Below are 25260 nucleotides of genomic sequence, written 5' to 3'. Positions count from 1 at the left end.
AGGAATGTTTAAATCTGTGTTTTCTATGTGTGGTGGGAGAAAGGGGATATGCAAAATTTTTTTATATTTTAAAGAAAAAGAGTAAGTGTTAAGATGATTCTTAAAGTTTTTTTCTGAAATAATAAACTTGTTTTTATCAACCTTTAAACTTTCTTGGTTATTTTCAGTTAGTGTCATTTATGTTTTGAATTACTAGAGTTACTAAAGCATATATTTGGATGAGAAGGTAGGAAAGTAAGGATACAGTTATCTATCCTTGGTATATCCTTGGTAAGGATACACCTATCAATGGTAGATAGCACCTGAAAGTATTTCAACATAGCATTTCTTTTCTTTGTAAAAATTTTTGAAATACTATAATTTATAGAAATTATCTACCCACCAACAAAATTAAACAAATAAAAAAGTTCTACTTACTTGCTTTAATATTTTTATTAATAAATCAAAAGTTATAGATACAGCCAAAGTTCTAACTCCACATTTGTTTCCCCTTCTTCCCTTCCCAGATATTAACCACTATCCTGAATGTATTAATTTCTACATCTTAACTTTTCCATATGATGCCTGATCTTGTCTTTGTGTTTGGTATAGGCTAATCTTGTATATATACAGTGACCTGGTTTAAAATCATCAGTTTTACCATATTTTAATTAATTGTTTTTTTTTCCTTTAGGAGCATCTCCCAGAGCTCTTTGTACATTTTCAATCTCAGAGTTTTCATACCTCAATGTATGCATCATCCTGGTTTCTGACTATCTTTCTTACGACCTTTCCATTACCAATTGCAACAAGAATATTTGATATCTTTATGTCTGAGGTAAGCTAATGGGCAGACTGCGCATGGAACCATTAGGTTAAATAGAGCAGGACAATGAGAACAATAAAGGAGACCCATATGTCCCTTGCTAAATTGTTTACACTGGATAATCTCATTTAAACCTCTAACACCTTACGAGGTTCTGTTCGTTTCCCCATTTGATTGATGAGGAAGCCGAGGCAAGTAGCTAGCTTGTCTTAGCACATTAGTGGTATAGTAACCAGGATTCAAATCTAGGCAAATTCTGGAGCCTACACTCTTAAACTTCTGTATTACCTCCTATTGATTTAGCGAGAATTAGTGAGGTAAAATTTGCTTTATAGTTAATATAAAACTTAATATAATTAAGTTTTTCTATTCCACTAACACATTCCAGGTAGTCCTCTTAATTGTCATTGACATGTATTAGGGATTCTTTGTCTTCTATATTTTGAATGCAAATGTAGGAAGGTAAGAATAGGTGACCAGTGGTAGATACCACCTGCAAGTATTATTAATTGTTATTAATTATATCTTGGGAAGGTTAATTTGTGTTACCTACCTAAATTAGTCTGGAGCCAGCAAACTATGATTTTTGTACTGGTGCATGCCAAATCAAAGGACCAAACACTAGTCCTTTACTATGTTTTTGTAAATAAAGTTTTCTCAGACCACAGCCATGTCCATTTATTGATGTGTTATGTTTGTCAGTTTGGAGGCTACAATGGTAGAGTTGAGTATTTGTGACTGCAATCACATGGCCCAGCAAGCCTAAAGTATTTTTATCTGACTCTTTACACAAAATGTTAGCCAACATCTAGTTCAGACCCCTAAGTGTTTACCCTATTATTCTTTTGAATAATTAGTTTTTGTTGATTAAGAGTGAGACAAATTTGGCTTTATATAATTTCTTTCCTCAGGGTTTAGAAATAGTGTTTCGAGTAGGATTAGCACTTCTTCAAATGAATCAAGCAGAACTGATACAACTCGACATGGAAGGGATGTTACAGGTAAGTCAGTACATTTCTCGAATGTCTTTATATTTTACTATTAATTAGTTAAAAAATGGCACTAAGTAGTTCTTATGTTTTTCTTTTATTGTTTCTTAGCACTTTCAGAAGGTCATCCCTCATCAGTTTGATGGTGGTCCAGACAAACTAATCCAGGCAGCTTACCAAGTCAAGTATAACTCAAAAAAAATGAAAAAGTAAGTATTTTATATTTTGGTTTTCAGTTATAGGGATTTGTTGAAGCATATAGGAAATTAAATAGAAATGCCAAAACATTCTAATAAGTGCAGTTTTCTTCCTCAGTTTATAGAACTGTGCTATTTTATTTGGTAGTAATGGTTTCAATGTAACAAATTTAATGTTAGAATTTCATACCGCCCTTATTAGCAGTACATGGAACCATTGTGGATTACCTTTAACACTCCCCCTTCCCATTCCACATTGATTAGAATTAGTTAGGAACCTGGTAAGTTTATACATATATATGAGTGTGCTATTGTTTTAAAAGCCACTTTTATGATGTGGTCTATCTTACTGACATTCTTTTCCTCTCAGTTGCTCGATCCCAGAGTGTCACTTAAATTTAAGATTAACATAACCAGCAAGAAAGGCATGAATTATAGATTAAGAACTTGAATTTTTACTTATTGTGTATTACTTTCTAATGAAACATTTCTTGGTACGTGTGTGTGCTTGCGTGCGTGTGTGCATGCACACACGTATTTCATTAAAGTTCAAGATAAGTATTCTTGGCTTATAAATACCAGTTTTCAAAATATAGTAAAAGTGTTCATTAATAACGACAGCTCTTATTTTTCTAGCTTTTAGTACTTAAATAAATCCTAGCCTGAGGTCATAGTTAGCATTCCTGACACTAGTTTCTATGGTTACAAGATGCTTTAAAATGATAGCAGTACTATATGCTAGTAGTTCTCAATATCTTTGCTGCTGCAACACAAAATTACATTAACACATAGGACATACTCCTATGGATGTTCCAACTCCAGAAAATATATTAAAATGTGAGTGAGAATTATGTTATTAAAATTAGTTGCCAAAACAAGTAAATTTATGAGCTTCAACTATTATTAATAAATTGCTTGTGAAATTTCTAATAACCAAGCACGTTACACCAGCATGTTGAGACGGAATAGACCAAAAAACTGATCTTTGCTCTGATAAAAATTTTTAAGGAGCCATCTCAGTTTCCACCTCTTGGTAAAACCACATTTAAATCACAGTAGCCAGAAAGAGAATTTATTTTACTTTAGACTAATGGAGAACAAGATAACAGAGTCTCCTTTTAACTCTTGTTTATTACTAGTATAATCCTATTTCTGAAATTTTAGTTATACTACTTATCAAACTCCTTACCCTCTGATTCTTTCATCACTCCCTAGCCTGATGTCTAATAGCCTTCCTCTGGTCTGAATAAGTATACCTCCTCTGATGTTTTGTACCTGTGCTCATATAGCCAAGTGTTGGAGAATATTGCGTAGTTAGTGAGATTGCTGGTAGTAAGTTGTGTCTCCACTGCCACCCCATGTATATTTTTATTAACCTTGATTGATTCTCCCATTTCCCACAGTGGTTATTTCAAACTTTACCATTCTTCCCAAGATCATATCCCCGTCATTTTCAAACTCTCTAAACTTTTTTTCATCTTAACAGACAGCCATATTTTTCTTCTTTTCTTTTCTGTTTCTGTTCCTTTATAATGCTAAATCAGAATATAGGATATTTTTCCTGTCTCTTTTAGGTCCTAGCTCCGTTAATTGTGTCTTCTGTTTTTTATCTTCAACCCCTCTTTCTATTGCTGATTTTCATCAGCATGTGAAGGCATTTTTGAGTTCTCACTTAAAAGCAACAAAAGCAGAACCTTCCTCAATATAGCATTCCATTTTCCTTTTATGAAGCTTGACTGTGAAGGAAAGAATAGTTTATACTCATTAGCTCCAGATTATATTTCTGCAGCCTTTTATTCAATGGTGACATTTTTTAAACATACAGAAAAATAGAGAGACTAGAATAATAAAGGACTATCCATATGCTTATCATCTAGGTTTAAGAGTTAATATTTTGTCATATTCCCTCCATGTATTTTCTTTCTTAGGTGTTTCAGAGTAAATTGTAGAAATCATGACTTTTCAATCCTTAATACCACAGTATTCTTCTCTGTAATATAAAGGCATTTGCCTCCCTTACCACATTGCTTATACCACTTAACAATAATTACATGATACTGTCTAATAACCCATGTAAGTTCAAATTTCCCCAGTTGTGCCAAAAATGTCTTTTACCGTTAATTATGTTTCATTCAGCTATTCGCTTATATTTCTTTTAATTTAGATCAGCACTGCCTACTCCAAATCCTCTTTTAATATACTGACTTGTAGAAGAGATAGTTGAATGGAGAATATCCAGTTTTAAGGACTTGTCTAATCATCTTGATGTCATTTAACTTCTGTGTCCCTTATTTTCTGTAAACGAGGAGCTAAATTGAAAGGTTTAATTAGATTACGCACAAACATTTTTGGCAAGAATATATAATAAATAAATGTGTACTTCATATTCACCTAAAGAAATGCGTAATGTCTATCTGTCCTACTTTTATTAGCGATGCCATGACTGGCGACTGCATTAAACTAATGACAGATTTTTTTATTATACTCGTTCCCCCTTATGACCATTCAGTAATCTATATTTGATACTTGGGCACTATGAGAATATAGTTCATCATGACCTTTCACCTAATAGCTTTAGCATCCATTTGATAATGATACTTTTCGTGTTTAAGTTATTTCATTTGGAATAACAAAATTATAATTTTCTAATAACATTTATTAGTTAGCTTTCTTTATTAACACTTTCTTCATTAACTAGAACTAACTTTTCACCTTACTGGAAACAGAAATAAATGCTTCATTATTTCCCTTTAATTACCAGTATCCAGAGAAGAGAGTTAATGGAAGTGGCGCTCTTTTAAATTATTCTTTTTTTTAAGCCGGGGTATTATTAAGGACTTATGGAATTATATTCAACATGCTTTAAGCTGATATAGTCATTATTTTTGTTGTTTAGATACTCTCAGTTTTGGCTGACAGAGCCCTTTTCAGATGGCTTGTATGTCTTCTTAAACATGACTCTTTTGGTCCTTAAACACTTCCTTGTTTTAGGAACAAAAGATGTCCCAGCCTCATTATGCACATTGATTTCTTTTAGTGAGGAATAGTATTTAGAGAACAAAATCAGGTGTGAGGGGTCCTCATTATTATTTAGGGTGTCAAGCTTTAAGGATCTTTCAGTGGACATAGGTAGAAAATATGTATTGGAGAATAAACATGACTTCATAGCAATGTCTCAACTATTTTTTAACCCCTTGTAAACTGATATCTGCCCTTACTCTTACACTAAAACCAGTTTTTTGAAATCTTTTTTTTAAATTCATTTAAATAAATATTTTTTGTGTGCATTCAGTACATGCTGACATTGCTCTAAGTGTTAAAAGTAAAATACTGAACCAAATAGACAAAATTCTTAATCTCATGAAACTTATGTTCCTAGTGTGTATGTAAAGAGGCAGAAATTAAAATTACATGGCAGGTGGTGATAAGTACTGTGAAGAAAGACAATTTGTGTAAGGAGGCTAGGGAGTAACAGGTGGGTGCTATTTTTTTTTTAAGTACAGTGGTGGGCAAAGGCCTTTCTTAAATGGTGGCATTTAAGTAGAGACCTAATAGAAATAAAAGGCAAGCCATTCAGGTAACTCAGAGAGCTTTCCAGACATGAGGACAAGCAGTGCAAAAGCTTGGCAACAGAGATGTGCTTGGCATATTTGATGAACATCATTGTGGCCAGGATGGTGGGAGTAGAGTGGGCCAAATGGAGAGAGAGAGGAAAACGGGATGGAGAGGTAACGAGATTTTATAGCCCTTGAGATAGATTTTTGTTTTTATTTTTAGTAAGAGCAGAGGAAGGACTTAACATTTTAACAGAACCACATTAGCTGCTTTATGGAGAATAGACATTGGAGGAGGTAAGGTCAAGATGTGTTCAGGGAGAGGAGTTAGTGAACTATTGAAATAATTCAGACTAGAGAATAATGAAAGCTTCACTTAGAGTGGTAGTAGCTGAGATGTTAAGAAATAATTGTTTCCCAGTTGCAAATCAAATAGGTGATTTTTATTTCTAACTATTAACTTTGGATGCAGGTAATCACTTCTCTTCAATTTTTTTATTTTTAATTAAATTTATTAGGGTAACATTGGTTAATAACATTATATGTCTCAGGTATGCCGCTTTATAAGACATGATCTGTATATTACATTGCGTTCTCACCACCCCAAATCTAGTCTCCTTCTGTCACCATAAATTAGAGCCCTTTTTACCCTTTTTATCCTCCTCTCAATGCCTTTTCCCTTTTGGTAATCACCATACTGTTGTTCATTTGTTGTTCATATGGGTCTCCTTTTCCTTTTCCATTCGACTTATTTCACTTAGCATAATACTCTCAAGATCTGTCCATGTTGTTGCAAATGGCAAAATTCCATCATTTTTATAGCCAAGTAGTATTCCATTGTATATATGTACCACACCTTCTTTATCCAGTTGTTCGTCAAAGGACACTTAGATTTTTCTATGTCTTGCCTATTATGAGTAATGCTACAATGAAAATAGGAGTACATGTATCTTTAAGAATAAGTGTTTTCAGTTTACATGTAGATACCCAGAAGAGGGATTGCTGGGTCATATTTTTGTTTTTTTTGAGGAACCTTTATACTCTTTCCCATAGAGGCTGCACCAGTTACATTCCCATCCGTGGTTTCTCCACATCCTCTCTAACACTTATTATTTCTTGTCTTATTGATAGCAGGTATGAGGTGGTATTTCATTGTGGTTTTGATTTGCATTTCCCTTATAGCTAGTGAAGTTGAACATCTTTTAATATATCTGTTGGCCATATTTATATCTTCTTGGGAAAAATGTTGAGGTCTTCTGCCCATTTTTAATTAAATTGTTTTGTTTTTTGTTGAGTTGTATGAGTTCTTTAAGTATTTTGGATATTAGCCCCTTATTGGAGATAACATTTGCAAATATCTTTTCTTATTCTGTTGGTTGCCCTTTTGTTTTGTTGATCGTTTCTTTTGCTATGCGGAAGCCTTTTAGATTGATGTAGTCCTATTCATTTATTTTTGCTTTTACTTTCCTTGCCTTTGGGGTTCAGTTCACAAAAACTCCTCTGAGACCATGGTCCATAAATTTAGTATCAATGTTTTCTTCTATGTATTTTATTCGTCTTTAATCTCTTTTGAATGAATTTTTGTGTATGGTGTCGCATAGCAGTCTGGTTTCATTTTTTTGCACGTAACTTTCCAGTTTTCCCAGTGCCATTTATTGAAGAGGCTTTCCTTTCTCCATTGTATGTTTTTGGCTCTTTTGTTAAAAATTATTTACCCATAAATGTGTGGGTTTATTTCTGGGCTCTCAATTATATTCCATTGGTCTGTATATCTGTTTTATTGCCAGTATCATACTGTTTTGAATACTGTAGTTTTATAGTATAATATGAAATCAGGGAGTGTGATACCTCTGGCTTTATTCTTTTCTCTGTTTTAACTGTTCAGGGTCTTCTGTGGTTCCATACAAATTTGATGATTTTTGTTCTATTTCTTTGAAAACTGCTAGGAATTTGATGATTTAATGTAATCATTAAATGTATATTACGTTAGGTAATATGGCCATTTTAACTATGTTGATTCTTCTAATCCTTGAACACATAATATCTTTGCTTTTCTTTGTGTCTTCTTCAGTTTCTTTCAGCAATATCTTGTATTTTTCAGTGTATAGGTCCTTCACATCCTTTAAGTTTATTCCTAGGTATTTTATCCTTTTTGTTGCAATTGCAAATGGGATTGTTTCCTTCATTTCATTTTCTGATATTTCAATGTTAGTATACAGGAATATAATGGATTTTTGTACATTGATTTTGTGTCCTGCAACTTTACCATATTTGTTTATCATTTCTAATATTCTTTTGGTGGAGTCTTTAGGGTTTTCTATATATGGAACAGCGTCATCTGCAAATAGTGACAGTTTTACTTCTTCACTCCCATTTGTAAGCCTTTTACTTCTTTCTCTTGTCTGATTGCTTTGGCTAGGACTTCCAGTACTATGTTGAATAACAGTGGTGAGAGTGGGCAACCTTGTCTTGTTCCTGATCTTAGGTGAAAAGCTTTCAGTTTTTCTTTCGCCATTGACTATGATATTAGCTGAGGGTTTGTTATATATGGCCTTTATTTTATTGAGGTATTTTCTTTCTATACCAATTTCATTGAATGTTTTAATCATAAATGGATGTTGTATTTGTCAAATGCTTTTTCTTAGTCTGTTGATAGTATCATAAGATTTTTATCTTTTATTTTGTTAATGTGGTGTATCACATTGATTTTTGTATGTTGAAGTATCTTCACGTCTCTGGAATGAACCCCATTTGATTGTGTTGTATTATCTTTTTAATGTATTGTACTTAATTTGCTATTATTTTGTTTAGGATTTTTGCATCTATGTTCATTACAGATATTGGCCTGTAGTGTGTTTGTGTGTGTGAGTGTGAGTGTGTGTGTGTGTGTTGTCCTGGATTGGTTTTGATATCAGAATAATGTTGGCCTCAAAATGAGGTAGGAAGTATTCCCACTTTGGTTTTTTGGAAGATTTTGAGAAGGATAGATACTGAATCTTCTTAGAATGTTTGGTAGAATTCACAAATGAAGCCATCTGGTATTGGACTTCTGTTTTGAGGGGAGCTTTTTGATGACTGTTTCAATTTCCTTACTGTTGTCAGTCAATTTAGGTTTTCCAGTTCTTCTTGGTTCAGTCTAGGAAAGTTATATATTTCTAAGAATTTGTCCATATCTTCTAGGTTATTGAATTTGGTGGCATATAGCCTTTTATAATATTCTTGTGTAATCCTTTTTATTTCTGTAGTATCTGTTATAACTTCTCCTCTTTCATTTCTGATTTTATATATTTGAGTCTTTTCTCTTTTTTTCTTAGTCTATCCAGAGGTTTGTCGATTTTATTTTATTTTTGAAGAACCAACTCTTTGTTTTATTAATTTTTTTCTATTGCCTTTTTTTCTCTATTTCATTTAATTCTGCTCTAATTTTTCTTTCCTTCTACTGACTTTGGACTTTGTTTGTTCTTTTTCTAGTTCTTTTAAGATTGTTAATTTGAGATTTTTCTTGTTTTTTGAGGTCTGTAATGCTATAAAACTTCACTTCTATAACTCCCCTGCTATTCTGAATTTTTGATCCATCATTGATTTTCTTGCTTTTGAAAGATAGTCATACTACATAGATAAGTAGTTATGCTTATATTTGAGTGTTATGAAAATTGTATCATTGCTGTATATAGTCATCTGTGACTTGAGTTTAGCAATTGACATTATGATGGTACAATTTATTAGATTTTTTGTGTTGCTGCAGTTCATTAATTTTCACTGCTGTATAATATTCTATTGAGTAAATCTGCCATAATGTATCCATTTTTCTGGATGGCCATTTTAGACATTTCAGATTTGTTCGTTTGCTGTCATGCTATTAAAATACTGTGATTATTTGTGTGGGAATTTTCTATGATGAATAGTTAGGAACCCATTCCTATTTCTGTTACTAGACTGCAGGGCAGGTCATGTTCAACATTATGAAATTTGCCAAAGTGTTCTGTATTATAATCTCATCTAGCAATGTATTATAAGAGTTCTTATTGTTCTACTTCATCATTAACACTTGAGTATTCTTAATTTTTGCCAAACTATTGAGTATAAAATATATCTCATTTTGGACTTAATTCATATTTTCCTAATTATTAATAAGAGTAAGCATCTTTTCATATGTTAATTGGTCTCATGTTTTTCTTCTGTTTGTCCCTTTTCTATTGCAGTGTCTACTTCTTACTGCATTGACTACTCTTTAGTAGTTAGTAGTTGTTTATATATATTCGGTTAGTAGTTCTTTATCAGTATTAAAAAATTAGTCTCATCCATTTCTACTAAGTACTACTCTTGGAATATGTAACGAAGTTAGACTTGGACCTCACTCTGAAGAAGATTCAAGTTTCCTGTAGATTGGAGGGTTGCAGAATAGAAAAGTAAATAGCTTGTTACAGTTACAGCCTGATAGATGCCAATATAGGAGGTTCTTAATATAACATATAAGAGATATGTAACCTATATGTCTTTAAACTGCATACAGTCTGTTGAGGGTCAGAATATGGTGACTAGATTTTCAATATTCATGTATATTCTTTCCTCACATTCATCTCCTTGATAACATTCCTATGATAGAGGTGTCTTGCTTCTCCTTTTCATCTCTCCCCTTTTGCAGTCTGCCTTCTACCACTTTATAAAAGAAAGGCAAACCTGTTATTCTCCAGATCTTACAGTAGTACATTAGTTTGGGATATAAAAATCAAGGGGGTATCAAACAAAAGTGACAGTTTTAGAATGTGTTGCTCCAGAAGGAGTGTACCCTGAGAGAGCAAAGCAAGAAAAATTGAACAGAGCAGCTTTTATTTTATCCAGCTAACAAATGCTTGGCAAGGCTGTCTTATCTTTCTTATAATTAGAATTGAAAATAGAGTGGTGATTATGGGGACAAGTATTAACATGTATTTTATTTGAGTTGAAAAGTAAAGGCAGACTTTAATGACAAAGTAAATATAATTTGACTCATTGGTTCAATAGCAGTAACTGCCTTTGCCACTTAGGTTATAGAACAGACATTATTTATAAATTAAATGAGACTAAATCTCATTTAAAGTTTTAGTGGAAAAAACTTAAAGCACACATAAATTACATTCTTTGCAACTATATACGCTTCAGGTAAAACATTTTTTGTGGAAGTCTTAAAATGGATAAGGGGAAACATTATTTTAGCAGGTACATGAGGAGAAAAATTATATCACTGACAGGGATGGTGGAAGTTGAAGATTCAGTTTTTTTGAAAGAGATGATGCCAGAGTACCTTTTCAAGGAACTTATGTTTCTAATTGCTGGGTTTTAAACAGTGACTACAACAGGAAGTCCCTTCTGTGTGAAACTTATAAAAGTGCATAAAACTGACACAGAACAAATATACTATATAAAATCCATCAATGAAAGTGCCATGAAGGAAAAATAAAGCAGGATAGAACACTCAAGGATAGAGGGCACAGACTGACAAGGTGTCATTTGAGCAGGCACCTGAGGGAAGTGAAAGAGAGAGCCATATGATTATTTTGGGGAAGTGTATTTCACACAGCAGGAATAGTAAATATGCCTGAGGCAAGAATGTGACTGATATGTTTAAGGAACAGCAAAAAAACAGTGTAACTAATATAGGCAAATAAGAGTGTGGTGGGCAATGAAGTCTGATATGTGGGGGTATAGGGGTATTTAAAGCTGTGCTGTCCTATGTAGTAGCCACTACCTGCATGTGGCCATTTAAATTAAATACAAGTAAAGATTTACTTCATCAATTCTATTAACCATATTTCAAATGCTTATTAGTCACTTATATGTAGCTAGTGTGTACTATATTGGACAGCACAAATATAGAACATTTTCAAAAGTTCTCCTGGATATTGTTGGCCTCCTCAGGGGCCAGAATTATATTCTAAGTCTGAGGGAAAACTATTAGAGAATTTTGAGAAAAGTGACATCTGGTTTTAAAAATTTCACTCTTTTTGCTGTTTATAAGGGTAAGTAGAGGTTGGCCAGGTCAAGAGAAGGGGAAGGCATTTTAGGCAGGAGGGTAATATATACAGAGGCTCAAGGGTACCTTTAAGATAAAAAAGTTGCAAACAATCAGTCCTAGCTTTTGTTTGTCAAGACTAAATCTCAAAGAAATAGAAAATCTGAACAGACCTATAACTAGTAAAGATATTGAATCAGTAATCAAAGGTCTCTTGACAAGAAAAGCCCTTTACCTGTTGCCTTCACTGGTGAATGCTATCAAAAATTTAAAGAATAGCTGATATCAGTTCTCAAACTTTTTCAAAAAGTAGAAGAGGAGGGACTACTCCTTAACTTTCTGTGAGGCCAGCATTACCCTGATACCAAAGCCAGTACAAGAAAAGAAAACTAAAAGATCACGATGCCTTGTAAATATTGTGCAAAATCCTCAACAAAATATTAGCAAACCAAATTCAGCAGCATATTAAAAGAGTTATACACCGCAACCAAATAGGATGTATTCCTGGAATGCCAGAATAGTTCAACATATGAAAATTGATCAGTGCAATACACCACTATTAACTGAATGAGGGGAAGAAAAAACATGTGACTATCTCAATTGATGCAGAACAAGTATTTGATAAAATTCAATACCCTTTCATGATAAAAACACTCAACACTAGGAATGAAATGCAACTACCTCAACATAGTAAAATTCATATGTGAATTTTATGAAATATGAAAAATATCTCAAAACATATGAAAAATCCATAGCTGAATCACATTCAATGATAAAAGACTGAGAGGTTTTCCTCTAAGATCAGGAATAAGGCAAGGATGCCTACTTTCACCACTTCTATTCATCATAGTACTGAAAGGTCTAGCCAGGTCAATTAGGCAAGGAAAAGAAATAAAGCCATCCCAGTTGGAAAGTAAAATTAACTCTGTTGGCAAATGACATTCAGAAAAACCTAAAGATTCTATCAGCCCCTTACTCTAAAAGAAAAACTGTTAGAGCTAATAAATGAATTCAGCAAAGTAGCAGGATATAAAGTCAACACAAATATAAATCGTGTTTCTATACACTAACAGTGAACAATCTAAGAAGGACATTCCATTTATAAAAGCATCAAAAAGAATAAGATACTTAGGAATTAACCAAGGAGGTGAAATACTTGTGTAATGAAAACTATAAAATATTTCTGAAAGAAATTAAATTAGACAAATAAATGGAAATACATACTATGTTCATTGACTGGAAGACTTAGTGTTGTTAAGATGTCAGTACTATCCAAAGTGAACTATGGATTCACTTTGGGTAGTACTGACATCTTAACAACATGCAAAATCCCAATAACATTTTTTGCCAAAATAGAAAGCCCATTCTAAAATTCATATAGAATCACAAAGGACCTTAAATAGCCAAATAATCTTGAAAAAGAGCACTAAAGTTGGAGGACTCATACTTATTGATTTCAAATCTTCTTCAAACTACAGTAATCAAAACATTTTGGTACTAGAATAAAGACAGGCATAGAGACCAATAGAATAGACTAGAAAGCCCAGAAATAAGCCCTTGCATATATATGGTCAAATGATTTTTGATAAGAGTGCTAAGAACATTCAATAGGGAAAGGAATGTCTTTGTAACAAATGGTGCTGGGAAAACTGGATATTCACATGCAAAAGAATGTACTGGACTCACCTAAAACCATACATAAAAATTTAAGTAAAAATGGATGCAAGATCTGGATGTAAGAATTAAAACTATAGAACTCTTAAGTGAAAACACAGAGCAAAAGCTTCATCACATTGGATTTAGCAGTGATTTCTTGGGCATGACGCAAAGGCACAGGCAATAAAAGAGAAAAATAGATAAATTAGATTTAATGAAATTTAAAAATTTTTGTGCAGCCTAAGACACTCTCAACAGAATAAAAAGTCAACCCACAGAAGAGGAGAAAATGTTTACAATCATATATCTGATAAGGGATTAATATCCAGAATCTATAGAGAACTAAAACTTAGCAACAATCAAAAACAAACAACTGAATTGAAAAATGGTCAAAAGACTTGAATAGAATTTCTCTAAAGAAGATATACAGATGGCCCATAAAACAAGCACACAAAAAGATGCTCAACCTCACTGATCATTATGGAAATGTAAATTAAAACCACAATAGGATACCACCCCACACCCATTGGGATGACTTCTATCACAAAAATAAAATAACAAGTGTTGGTGAGGATGTAGAAAAATAGAAACTGTTGTAGACTATTGGTGGGTGTGTAAAATGGTTAAGGCTGCTATGGAAAATAGTATGGCAATTTCTCAGAAAATTAAAAATTGAATTACCATATGATCCAGTGATTCTACTTCTGGATATATACTCCAAAAAATGAAATAAAGTTTCAAGACGATATTTGTACACCCATGTTCATAGGAGCGGTATTCATTTTAGCTAAAGCACAGAAGCAACAAGTGTAAATGAATGAATGGATAGGCAAAATGTGACGTATAAGTATGATAAAATTCATTGTATTTACAATAAATACAAGGCAGTTCAGCCTTAAAAATGAAGGAAATTCTGACATAGGTATAATATGGATGAACCTTGCGGACATTATGCTAAATGAAATATTTGGTGGTGTTAACGATCAAAGAGACTGAACATAAAATGATTGTTGTCTAAGTATAGAGAGAGGGGAGAATGGGATGTTATTGTTTCAATGGGTAGAGTTTCAGTTTTATAAGATAAGAAGAGCTATAGACATGCTAGTGGTGATAGCTGCATAACATTATATAAATGTATTTAATACTACTAACTACATTTGAAAATAGTTAAGATGGTAAACTTTTTGTTAAATGTTTTACTTTAATAAAAAATTACTGTGAGCTAAATGAGATTTTATGTTTATAGTAAATAATAGGTTTTTGTTTTTTTGAGGGATAATTTAATTTTTAAAGGCAGCTCTAAGTTATTTGAGGCCGTCTCATTAATATTTGAAGTCATTAAACTTGATATTAACATTTTTGGTCGAGAACAAGATATAAAAATATCTTTTGGGGACTAATTTTTGTATGCGCTATAAAAATTTTTTAAAGATAATTTTACCCTTGTAGTAGAGTTGCAAAAATAGTATATTGCGTTTGTCATTTTTTATTTTCCTGTAGTCAGTGATAGTGCTTGTCTTATGTTGTCTTTCATGACCTTGAGACTTCTGAAGTGAGCTGTTTAGTTATTTTGTAGAATGTCCTTCAATTTGGGTTTGTTAATTTCTCTTGATTACATTGAGGATATTCATTACTGGAAAGGACACTACAGAAGTGAGGGTCCCTTCTCAGTACATATTAAGGAGTGCATGATGTCAACATGTGTTATGGTGATGTTAACCTTAATCAGTTGGCTCAGATGTTGTCTGAGATTTTGTGCAATAAGTTGACTATTTTTCCCTTTGTAATTGCTAAGTATATTGGGAGAAACACTTTAAGATTAGGTTCAAACTTTTATCTACAATTATAGCATCCGCTGATTTTTCTTGCCTATGGCAGTTACTGTTTTGGAGTTCTAATAGTGACTTTTATATTTACCTCATTCCTTCTGTGCTTATTAATTGGATTTCTTTTGTTAGGAATAGTTGTCTTCTTTCCCCCATTATAAATTTCTTAGTCAATTTTAGTATAGTCATGTACCACATAACAACAGTGTTTTTGGTCAGCAGACCAAATATATTCAGGTGGTCCCATAAGATTATAATGGATCTGAAAAATTCCTATCACCTAGTGATGTGATGATGGTTACATCATATCGCAGTGCATTCACTTACGTGTTTGTGGTGATACTGGTGTAAACAAACCTGCACTACCAGTCATATAAAAGTATAGCACATACAAGTTTGTACAGTACATAATACTTGATAATGGCAATAAACAACTGTGTTAGTGGATTATGTATTTGCTCTACTATTCTTTTAATCATTATTTTAGAATGTACGCTTTCTACTTATTTAAAAAAAACCAACAGTTTGCTGTAAAATAGTATGTCATGTTACCCTGGCAGCTGCCTCGTACATCTTGTGTTTACCACTTCTCTTGATTGCATCATTTTCTTTTACGCTTTATTTAATCTTATATTGGTTTGCTCATCATGGACCTTAAGCTTTTGCACAATGACACTGCATTTGTCACTCAGTACATATCCTTGTGGTTAAGCATTTTTGGCGGTGATTTCAGATCCAGTTGAACTCTACAGATGTATCGTAATTTAAGGGGGAATGATGGGTAGTTATTTTGTAAGCTTAGGGCTGAATAGACTGTAAACTCAGTTCTCTGTTTGGTGCCTTATGTATTTTACTTTCTAAAGTTTACTTTTGTATGGTTCTTATTTTTGTTATTTAGAAAATAATTTTTGGTAAGAATTTTTGTAACTATTTAGATGATTTTTCTCATATCAAATATCTCAAGTTATAAGTTGGGGGAATCTAATGAAATTATATTTTGTGTTAATATAGTTTTAAATTTTATAATTTAATAACTACTTTGGAATGAAAACACACCTTTATTTTTTTTCCTTCTTAGGCTTGAAAAGGAATACACTACAATAAAAACTAAAGAAATGGAAGAGCAAGTTGAAATTAAAGTAAGCATCTCAGGACTTTTAAAAGTGCTGAACATAAATTGATTGAAGTCAGTTGTTGAGCAGTAGATGTTAGGTTATGTTAATATATTTGTTACCTACCTGTAGTGCATTTAGCAATGATGTTTGTATTTATTTTTTGATAAATTTATTTGCCACTCTAATAATTATGGTTTAAAAAGGATACTTTAAAAACCAGAATGATGTGACCAGACTGGTTTTCATTCTACTGTATAAGAGTGCAACTCATCCCTTTTTCTAGATATGTTGGTGAAAATACTTCTGTGGAAAAGAATTATTCTATTTAAGTGTATTTTAAAAAGTTGCAGAGAAGATTATAGCATGTTGAGATTAATAGAAGTATAGTCTAAGGTAGACCAAATAGAGCAAATTATTTCATAAAATTAATTATGAGTGCCTTAGAGATAGATGCAGGAAGTTTTTGCTACTTCACTTTGTCCTTCACTAAACAAAAATTATACTTTTGAACTACTCTTCAGAGAAACAGATAAATTTTCAACTTAAAAGGTGCATAAATTCATATATGTACCTTAAAATTCTTATTTATAGCCCTGATAAGGCCAGAAATTCTTAAGTTGAGGATCTTAGGTATTGTTTGAGCTGGGAGTTAAGGAAAGTTGTATTGGCACTTATGCTCATATTTCAGGTTGGGGATGATGAGTAGGAGCATGATATAGTGAAGGAATTCAGTGACTGGTTTATCCAATTTTCTATCTCTTAATACTCACCTCTTCCCTCAAAAAAGAAATAAAAATAAAACAATTTTTATTGTGTGACTCAACTTTTTATTTGGATGTGTCTGTCTGAGTTTTGATTTGGACCTGGCAAGACATTGGATGATCACCTATTCACAATTAATTAGCCATGTGTTAACTCAGTCTTGCTATAAAATAACCACTACATTACTCACATCCTACAGGTACTTTTTACAAGAGAATGTGTTCTGTTAGTACTCCTTCTTGCCATGGTGTTCCTCAAAAACCTCCTGGGAGACAGTCTCCCCTATTTTTCTATGTGACCTCTCCCTCATTAAGTCTGTCTCTTCTAGACGTTTTATTTCCATTTCTGTTACCTATTTCTATCCATTGGAAGTAAATACATCTACATTTTTTAGAGAAAGAGAGAAAAAGACAGACAGACAAAGAACCCTATGGATATTTTTCCCTTCTTTTTAAAAATTCTGTCACCCAACTGCTGCTCTACCATTTGCTTTTCTTTTAGGTACCATGAGTAAGGGTAATATTAAATCATACCCTCCACTTCAGCCTACTGAAAGTAAAAAGTACGCCATCCTGATAAGTGGGGAGAGAGTATGGGTTATCGCATACCAGGAGTATTTGGAACTGCAAATCAAGAATCTGAGGATGGGGAAGCCATCCTTTTCATTTCTCCATGCTGTGTTATTGAAAAAAAAATCTCAGATCTATGAACAGTTCTTGTTCTTGAAGAAGTTACTTCTAAAATTAAATCACATGATTGAAGGAATAACAAAAGACCTTTTCAAAAAGATCTTCAGCGGATTCTAGCCTATATTTACAGTTGTTGTTTGTTTTTTTTTTCCAAATTTTGTTTTTTGGGAAAAGTTGTAGTTCAGTACCTCACAGAATACTTTTGCATGCCAGCTCCATATGTCTTAGGCAAAAGCAGATGGCATTACGTTATTTATAGAAAAGAATCTGGAAAAGTTAAAAATATTAGTGGAACATATCAAGTAAATAAAGTATGCTGATCTTAAAGGTAGTCTTTTCCTTTTATAAAATCTTGTTTCCACATAGTTTTTCTTATTCTTGTACCATTTTCATCTCTTTCTTTGGTCCCCTCAACTCCGGTAAAAGACAAAGCCAAAACAATTTTTGTGAAACTATACTTTTTTCACTTTGTTTGGGTGTGTTTGTTTTTTGACTTGGACCTGGCAACTCATCTCAGTTATAATCAGATGACCACCTTGTTTATAGGATCAGTCATGATCAAATGGCCACCTTATTTACAATTAATTAGCCATGTATTATTTGAGCCTTTCTCTAAATTGAGATATGCCAGTTCCTTACATTCTCCTCTTCCCTCTGAGGTCCCTTTTACAAGAGAATGAGTTATGTTAAACTAGTACTTTCTTGCCTTGGTTCTCCTCAAAAACTTTCAGAGACAGTCTTGTGCTGTTCTTTAAACAAGCACATAGTATGATCATCAAATTATTTGATGTTTTGATATGGAAGTATAAAAAAATCAGTTTTTGATGTTGTACAGTATGTTTAAGGTTTCCATTGTTTTTACTTTAAAATTCTAAGACCTTTGGGTTGGTGACCTTTTATTCTAAGACATATCTGTCGGTCAACTCCCTGATCAAGATGTGACTTTTAAGTATTTCCCACTCCTTCTCTGAAAATGTTATAGGAAGGTTTTGATAATAATGCTTTTATATGGAGAATCTTACATTTTACTGTGTGAAATTTTTTGTTAATAGAAACATCTTTATCAGTATCTTCTTCCAATCTATTGATGTTCCACCTGAGGGGGAGGAGGTAAGAAATATTAAAATCCTAGCTTATATTAGGGTAACCCACAAATCTTTAAAAAAGAAAAACTTTTATCCCCCACTCTATTTAAGACAAACATATGAACTGGTAGTCTAATATTTATATTTAAATTTGTGCTTTGGAGCACAGAGATCCAAGGCCCTGCAAATGGGAAGTGTTAGAAATTCTGACTGGTTTTTAGTCAGAAATTAAATATTTTTTCTTATTTCAAAAATTATGAAATATTCCAGATATGCTAAAAACAGAATAATATAAAAACATATGTATCTACTACCTGTTATAAAAAAAGAAATCATGACAGATATTATCTAAATTAATGTGAGGTATTAATATTGATACTTACATTTATTCAACACTTAATATATGAAGGGTCATCTACATGCATATCTCCTTTTATTCATAGAATAGTATTATGAAAGTTTTCTTATCCTCTTCTTGAAGAAACTAGGTTTCAGAGAGTTCAAATAACATGCTAGTGGTAACATTGCTAGAAAAGGGTGAAAGTCAAGAATTTGAACTCTGATTTGTGTCATTTTAAGGCTCATATGTGTTCTTCAGTGTATATACTATGCTGCTTTCCAAGAGAGACTTTAACCTATTAGTAATACGAGAAGGATCTGGATTCTTATTTTACTCTGGCATTATGGCCTTTCCATTAAAAAACTAATGGTGCCCGATCCCGTCTAATCTCAGAAGCTAAGCAAGGTCTGGCCTGGTTAGTATAGTACTTGGATGGGAGACCACCTAGGAAGACCAGGTGCTGTAGGTGTAAAAATAGAAAATAAGGGATTGTAAGCTGACAAGGTCCTTGCAATCTGTGAGGTCGACCAAGGGTTACCTTGCCTAAAAAAAATTTTTTTTAAATAAAAATAAATAAAAAACTAATGGCTGCAGCATAATATTCAGCATAATATTAAGTCACTTATTTAACAGATACTTACAGTGCCTACTTACATGTCCAAGCACTGTTCTAAGTACTTGAGATGTGTTTATGAAACAAACCAATTCCTGCTCTCATGGAGTTTGCATTCTAGTACAGAAGTTAGACAATAACAGAAAAGTAAAATGTACAGTATTTTAGATGATGATAAGTGTTAAACAGGAGAACAAAATACCTTAGGGAAGGGAAAATAAAATAGTAGTGTTTAGGTCAAAAGTTTAGAGAAATTGACCAAGTTACTTTTAAATAAAGACCTGAAGGAGGTGAGGGAGCTAGATATACAGATATCTGGAAGGAGAGCAGAATCTGGTCAGGAGTGTGCCTTGTGAGGAATGCTAAAGAAGCCATTGTAGATGGGACAACATGAATGATGAGGAATATGATAAGAGGTAAGATGCTGAATTGCAGATAATGTAGGATGCTATTAACTATGTGAAGACTTTGGCTTTTACCCTGATAAGCAATTGAGGAGCACAAGATTTGATTTAAGTTTTCAGTGGACCCTTCTGGCTCCTGTGTTAATAATAGATTGCTGGGGACAAGAACCAGAGAAACGGGGAGACTTAAGTACAAGGCTGATAAAATAATGCAGGCAAGAGATGGTGGTGGCTTGGATTGAGGTGGTAAGAAGTGATTGAATTCTGAATAGATTTTAAAGGTAAAGCTGACAGATTGAATGTGGAGGTATGAGAGAGACAGCAATCAAGCTTTTTGGCCTGAGCAATTAGAAAAATGGAGTTTCCATTACCGGAGGAGTGAAAGACTACAGTAGGATTTGGTTTGAGGAGGAACACCAGAAGTCTAATTTTGTATATTTTAAGTATGCGATGACTAGGAGATATTCAGGTAGCCCCTTGAATATTTGGAGTTAAGAGAAGACAGGTCAATGTAAATATAAATTTGGCATCTTTTAGCACAATGATGATATTAAAGCCATGAGAGCAGTTGAGATTACCTGGAGAATCAGTGTAGATAGAATAGATAAGAGTTCAAGAATTGAGCCTGAGTGTAAGCCAGCATTTAAAGATTAGGAAGTTGAGGATAAAGCAGCAAAGCAGGAAAATAATGAAGAGGTATAGAAGCCAAGAAGAAAGAGTAGATGGTAGTTTTTTGTTTTTTCCTTTTTAAAGATAGAAATAAGCACATGTTTTTATGGTGATAATTAAGTAGGAAAAATTAGTGATGTGTGAATGACAAGATAATTGCTAGAGTCAGGCAGGTATAGATTTAGTACATAGGTAAGACACTTGGTCTACTACAGATAATTAATCCACAGTAACAAAAGAGAAAGTAAAATATAGCGGCAAAAATGCAGGGGAAATGTAGGATGTGGTTGTGGGGGCTTGTGAAATTCTCTTCTGATCCAGTTTTTTCAGTGAAATTGTAAGCAAGATTACCATTTGATAGTGAGTTAGAGGGTTGCTGGTTCAAAAGAGTTAAGAAAGAAATAGTGATCTAAGAGAGAAGGAGAAGGAATGGACTAGGTAAATACATATTTATTGCTAGAATGCATTAAGAATCCAAATAAAGTTAATGATTGTTAATTTAAGCATCATGGCTATATTTTTCTAGCACAGGTGCAGACACAGAGTTGTCAGTATGTTTACCTATAGTAGTGGTTTCATCAGGTATGTATACTAACTACTAAGAAAGAAGTGGGGAAGGGAGAATAAAAGCAAGGGAAAGTCTATTATGACTGGAAATTAAAGAGGGAAGAGAAGACATCAGGGAGTGAGGAATGATGAAAAGTTAATAAGATCATTAAATTGTCCCTATGAGAAGGAAGATTGTTGAGCCTGGGTTATGTTGTAAAATAAGTAAGTTGGAAAGAATAGGAGATGATGGTTGAAGAGTGGGTTGTCTGAAACCAAGATTTCCCTATTTCAGGATATTTGTTTCTCATTTTTATTATTATTAAAAATATGCTTATAGTTAGTATCTTGAATATAAAGTTTTTTGGCACCTTGAATTTTCATAGCCAGTTGTAAAAAGTAGAATTATTGAATTATAGCATATTAGTATTTTTAAGACATTTGATATGTACTAAGTAAATTTCCTAAAGAATATTTCCAGAGTAAATTCTTCTTAGCAGTGAGTTTCCATTTCAGTAATACTTTGTCAACATTAAGTATTTCATTCTTTCTCTCTATCTCATTTTTTCTTTTCTAATTTGATAGGTCAAAAAATTTCTTTTTTAAGTGTACATATTCATTGGTATTTCTCTTCGTGGTTTTCACAGAAAACACTTTTAATTAGTTCCAGAAAATATGATTGAAAAGAGGAATACTCAAAAATGTGTGAGAAGTCAGTCAAATGATAGATTTTAGTCATTAACTCTCCTGTGTATCAGCAATAAACATTTCAAAAATATCTTCGAAGAAGCTGTATTTAAAATAAAAATAAAAGCATATCTAGGAATAACCTAAATGAAAAATAGGATAGGACCTAAGAAATAAACACTGAAAAGCTTTGCATACAGATGTTTTAAAAAGATGAATAAAAGGTAAAGACAAAAATAACTATGTGTTGTATAAACATTTGAATTTCCCCACAAAAATACATGTTAACAAACTGAGTCAAATTTAATTCCTCGCAAGATTCCAGAGAAATAAAAAAATCTTCAGAATAATGTAAAAAAATAGACAAAGTAATAAAATAATTATTTTGCCCAAATTTTAAAATACGAGCAATGCTTATCATTAACCAAATGTTTGGTATATATTAAGTCTATATCATTTAATTCTTCTAATATCATTGTAGGTGTTATTACTTTAATTTTCTAGATGAGGAAGTGGAGATTCTAAGACAATCGAGTAACATGCAGAGGTGTTAAATGTAGAGTAAGGATTGGAACCTAAATCTGCCTAACTTCAAAACCCAGTCTCTTAACTAATTTAGTACACTAGTAGTTAAGGTTTGGGGAGGATAAACAAAACAGTATAACAATGGGAGAAATTAGCTCTACCAGATATTAAAAGACATTACAAAGCTATAATTACCAAAAATACTGTGATACTAGTCCTAAAAAAGACAAAAACAGTTGAAATTTAATAGATAATTCTGAAATAATCTTTACTAACTGATAAAGTCTATTATAGTTACCAGTTTATGATGAAGTGGATATCACACACATGAGGAATTGATGATTTATTTAAAAATTGGTATTAACAAATTTGGGTACATGTTTAGGGAAAAATCAATTTAGATTTTAATAGCAAAATTTCAGAAGATTTAAAGGGAATAAGAAAGGAACTACATTTTATTATTTTAGCATTATTTCTGTTGTAACATAACTTTATTCACTCAACTGGTTAACTTTCTAAATTTTTTTGATGAAATATGTTGAGAACATTTTGAGAATCACATTTGTTTCTTTGGCTTTCTAGACTTTAACAGCACTTAATAATTACTTGTTTTGACTACCATGCTGTTTTATAGTCTGAGATCACACATTTCAAATCATCTAAATGCTTTAGTGAATAGAACAAGAAGATCTAATCTGCAAAGTATCTTTGTTATAACTCTTAAGATTTCTTTGTTCTAATTTGTGGTCCACTTAGTAAGATACAATAATTCATAGAGTATTTTATTTCTCTGGTCTAAGACTTTGTGTTCTATAAACTGTATTTTAGTCTTTACTGACAAAATATTAGATTGAATTGATAGAAGAATTTTTTGAGGAAGACATTTTTAGCAGAAATTTAGAGCAAGGTGGTGTTGGAAGAAGGCTGGATTGAGCTGTGGAGCAAATTTGTACAAAAAGGTAGGAGGGGTTTTGAAATTAGAGTGATCACAAAACAAAGGGATAACATTTAACTGATTCTAAAATGAAGGGATAATTTATATAGGGGATTAATATGAAATTATATTGATGAAATATGCAAAAGAGATTTTTATAATGTAGAGTATTTTTGATTTAATACTTAATGACAGTGATTTGACAGTTTTGGGGAATTAGGCATTGAACAATTAGATGAAGATTTTTTTTAATCTACTTTTACTTTTTGAACTACGAGAAAAATGCTAGCAATTGGAGCTTTTAATTTTCTTATGTTTAAAACCATGATGAACAATTCATTTAATGAACACAACTCATTCTTTATAGTTTCAGACTGTAAGGAATTTTGCAGCTTGGCATATAAAACACATTATATATAAATGGAAGCTGGTCTAATTCTAAACTGACAATTTAATATTCTATGCACATGTATTTCTCAGACTTCTTATTTGTTTATTTGATAGACATGTGAAGGCTGTTTATGTAGATAGGCTTTGCAGGAGATAAATGAATTAGAATCTTTTCTAGCTAATGAGGATTTTAAGACATATAAGAAAATATGGTATTGATTATGAGTCATTATGATAGGTACAGAAAAGAAAGGGGTTATTTTTGTACTGTGGTTTATATTTAAAATCCAGTCATAGCTGAAATGATAAATGTAGTCATTTCCTTTGCCATGTATTCCTTACTCTGAGCCTTTAATAATTTGACAGATGATAATATAACCATTCCTTAGGCTCTTTTTGAATTTATAAAAGGTGGTACATTTTTAAGGACTATCATTTAGGTGTTATTTTTCCTCTCAGGAATGCTTGCAAACCTTTTTCTTGTTTGTATGTTTCTTTTTCTTTCTTTCCTTTTTTTTTTTCTTTTGCAGAGGTTACGCACAGAAAATAGGCTTTTAAAACAACGCATTGAAACATTAGAAAAAGTAAGTAAATGACTACTTCTGCAAGCTTCTGTTAAATGTACAGTATTGTTTTTCTGTCTATTTTATGTAAAGCCTGAAGAAATCTAGCACGGTTGTCTCCGAGGTCATGGTATTGACTGCTTAGCTTGCCTAGCTTACTACTTAACTGTATAACTTGTCATTTGTAAAAATTGACCACTATTCTTGAATTTTTAAGTTTTAACTAAGGTTATTATTACAGCAACATTTTATTTTTACGTATAATCTCTAAAATGTATCTTCTTCAGAATACAATATAGAATAGATTCTCAATTAAGTTACCTTTAAAGAACAATTTCAAATATCGCCTATTTTCTGGCCACATATTAAATGTGGTGGTGATTCCTTTAAGGCCTAGGATTGTTTTAAGTTTAGTCAAAATGACTGATTTCTTATATAAAAATTTACCATGATTTTAAACACAGCAAAATTGTGCTTAAACTTTTTGGTTCTTAGACTTATTTTGATACCACTTGTTACCTGTTCTTTATTTCATGTAAAATAACTGGGCAAATGTGGTAATTTTGCATTCTTTCTTATAGTATGCTCTTGATATGTCTTCTGTAGACTTGTTTCTAATGCTATAAGAATGTATTGAGTAATAAAAATATAGTGTATGAGTTTTGGATAATTATAAGAAAAACATCTGAATTTACAAACTCTCTTGGTATTTTTTGGAGTTTTTGTGTTTTTTTAACTAAAGATTAGAGAAAGTAGGTTTAAAAGTACTCCTCATGATATTGTGAAGTATCTTAAAGTCTTCCCTGAAAATCTGTAGATCAATATTCAAGAATGCGGTAAATGAAAAATGGATAGTTTGTCTATTTGTCTTTTGCTTGAAAGTATTGATGGTTTCATATTAAATAGCACTGCAGAAGGA

General features: G+C 32.3%; 1 protein-coding gene across 6 annotated transcripts in view; it reads left to right on the top strand.

Moving 5' to 3' along the window:
• EVI5 (ecotropic viral integration site 5) overlaps positions 1-25260 on the top strand; it is a 183586-nt gene that overhangs the window by 69625 nt on the left and 88701 nt on the right. For all 6 annotated transcript variants that reach the window (XM_039838847.1, XM_039838844.1, XM_039838848.1 and 3 more), the window contains exons 7-11: positions 674-817; positions 1717-1806; positions 1906-2003; positions 16098-16158; positions 24309-24362. In XM_039838847.1, coding sequence (XP_039694781.1) covers positions 674-817; positions 1717-1806; positions 1906-2003; positions 16098-16158; positions 24309-24362 — 447 coding nt within the window. The remainder of the gene's footprint in view (positions 1-673; positions 818-1716; positions 1807-1905; positions 2004-16097; positions 16159-24308; positions 24363-25260) is intronic.

The sequence above is a fragment of the Pteropus medius genome, unplaced genomic scaffold (assembly GCF_902729225.1).
Source record: "Pteropus medius unplaced genomic scaffold, Ma_sr-lr_union100, whole genome shotgun sequence".
Classification (NCBI taxonomy): Eukaryota; Metazoa; Chordata; class Mammalia; order Chiroptera; family Pteropodidae; genus Pteropus; species Pteropus medius.
The sequence above is the reverse complement of the archived record's forward strand: the minus strand, read 5'-3'. Positions and strand labels throughout refer to the sequence as shown.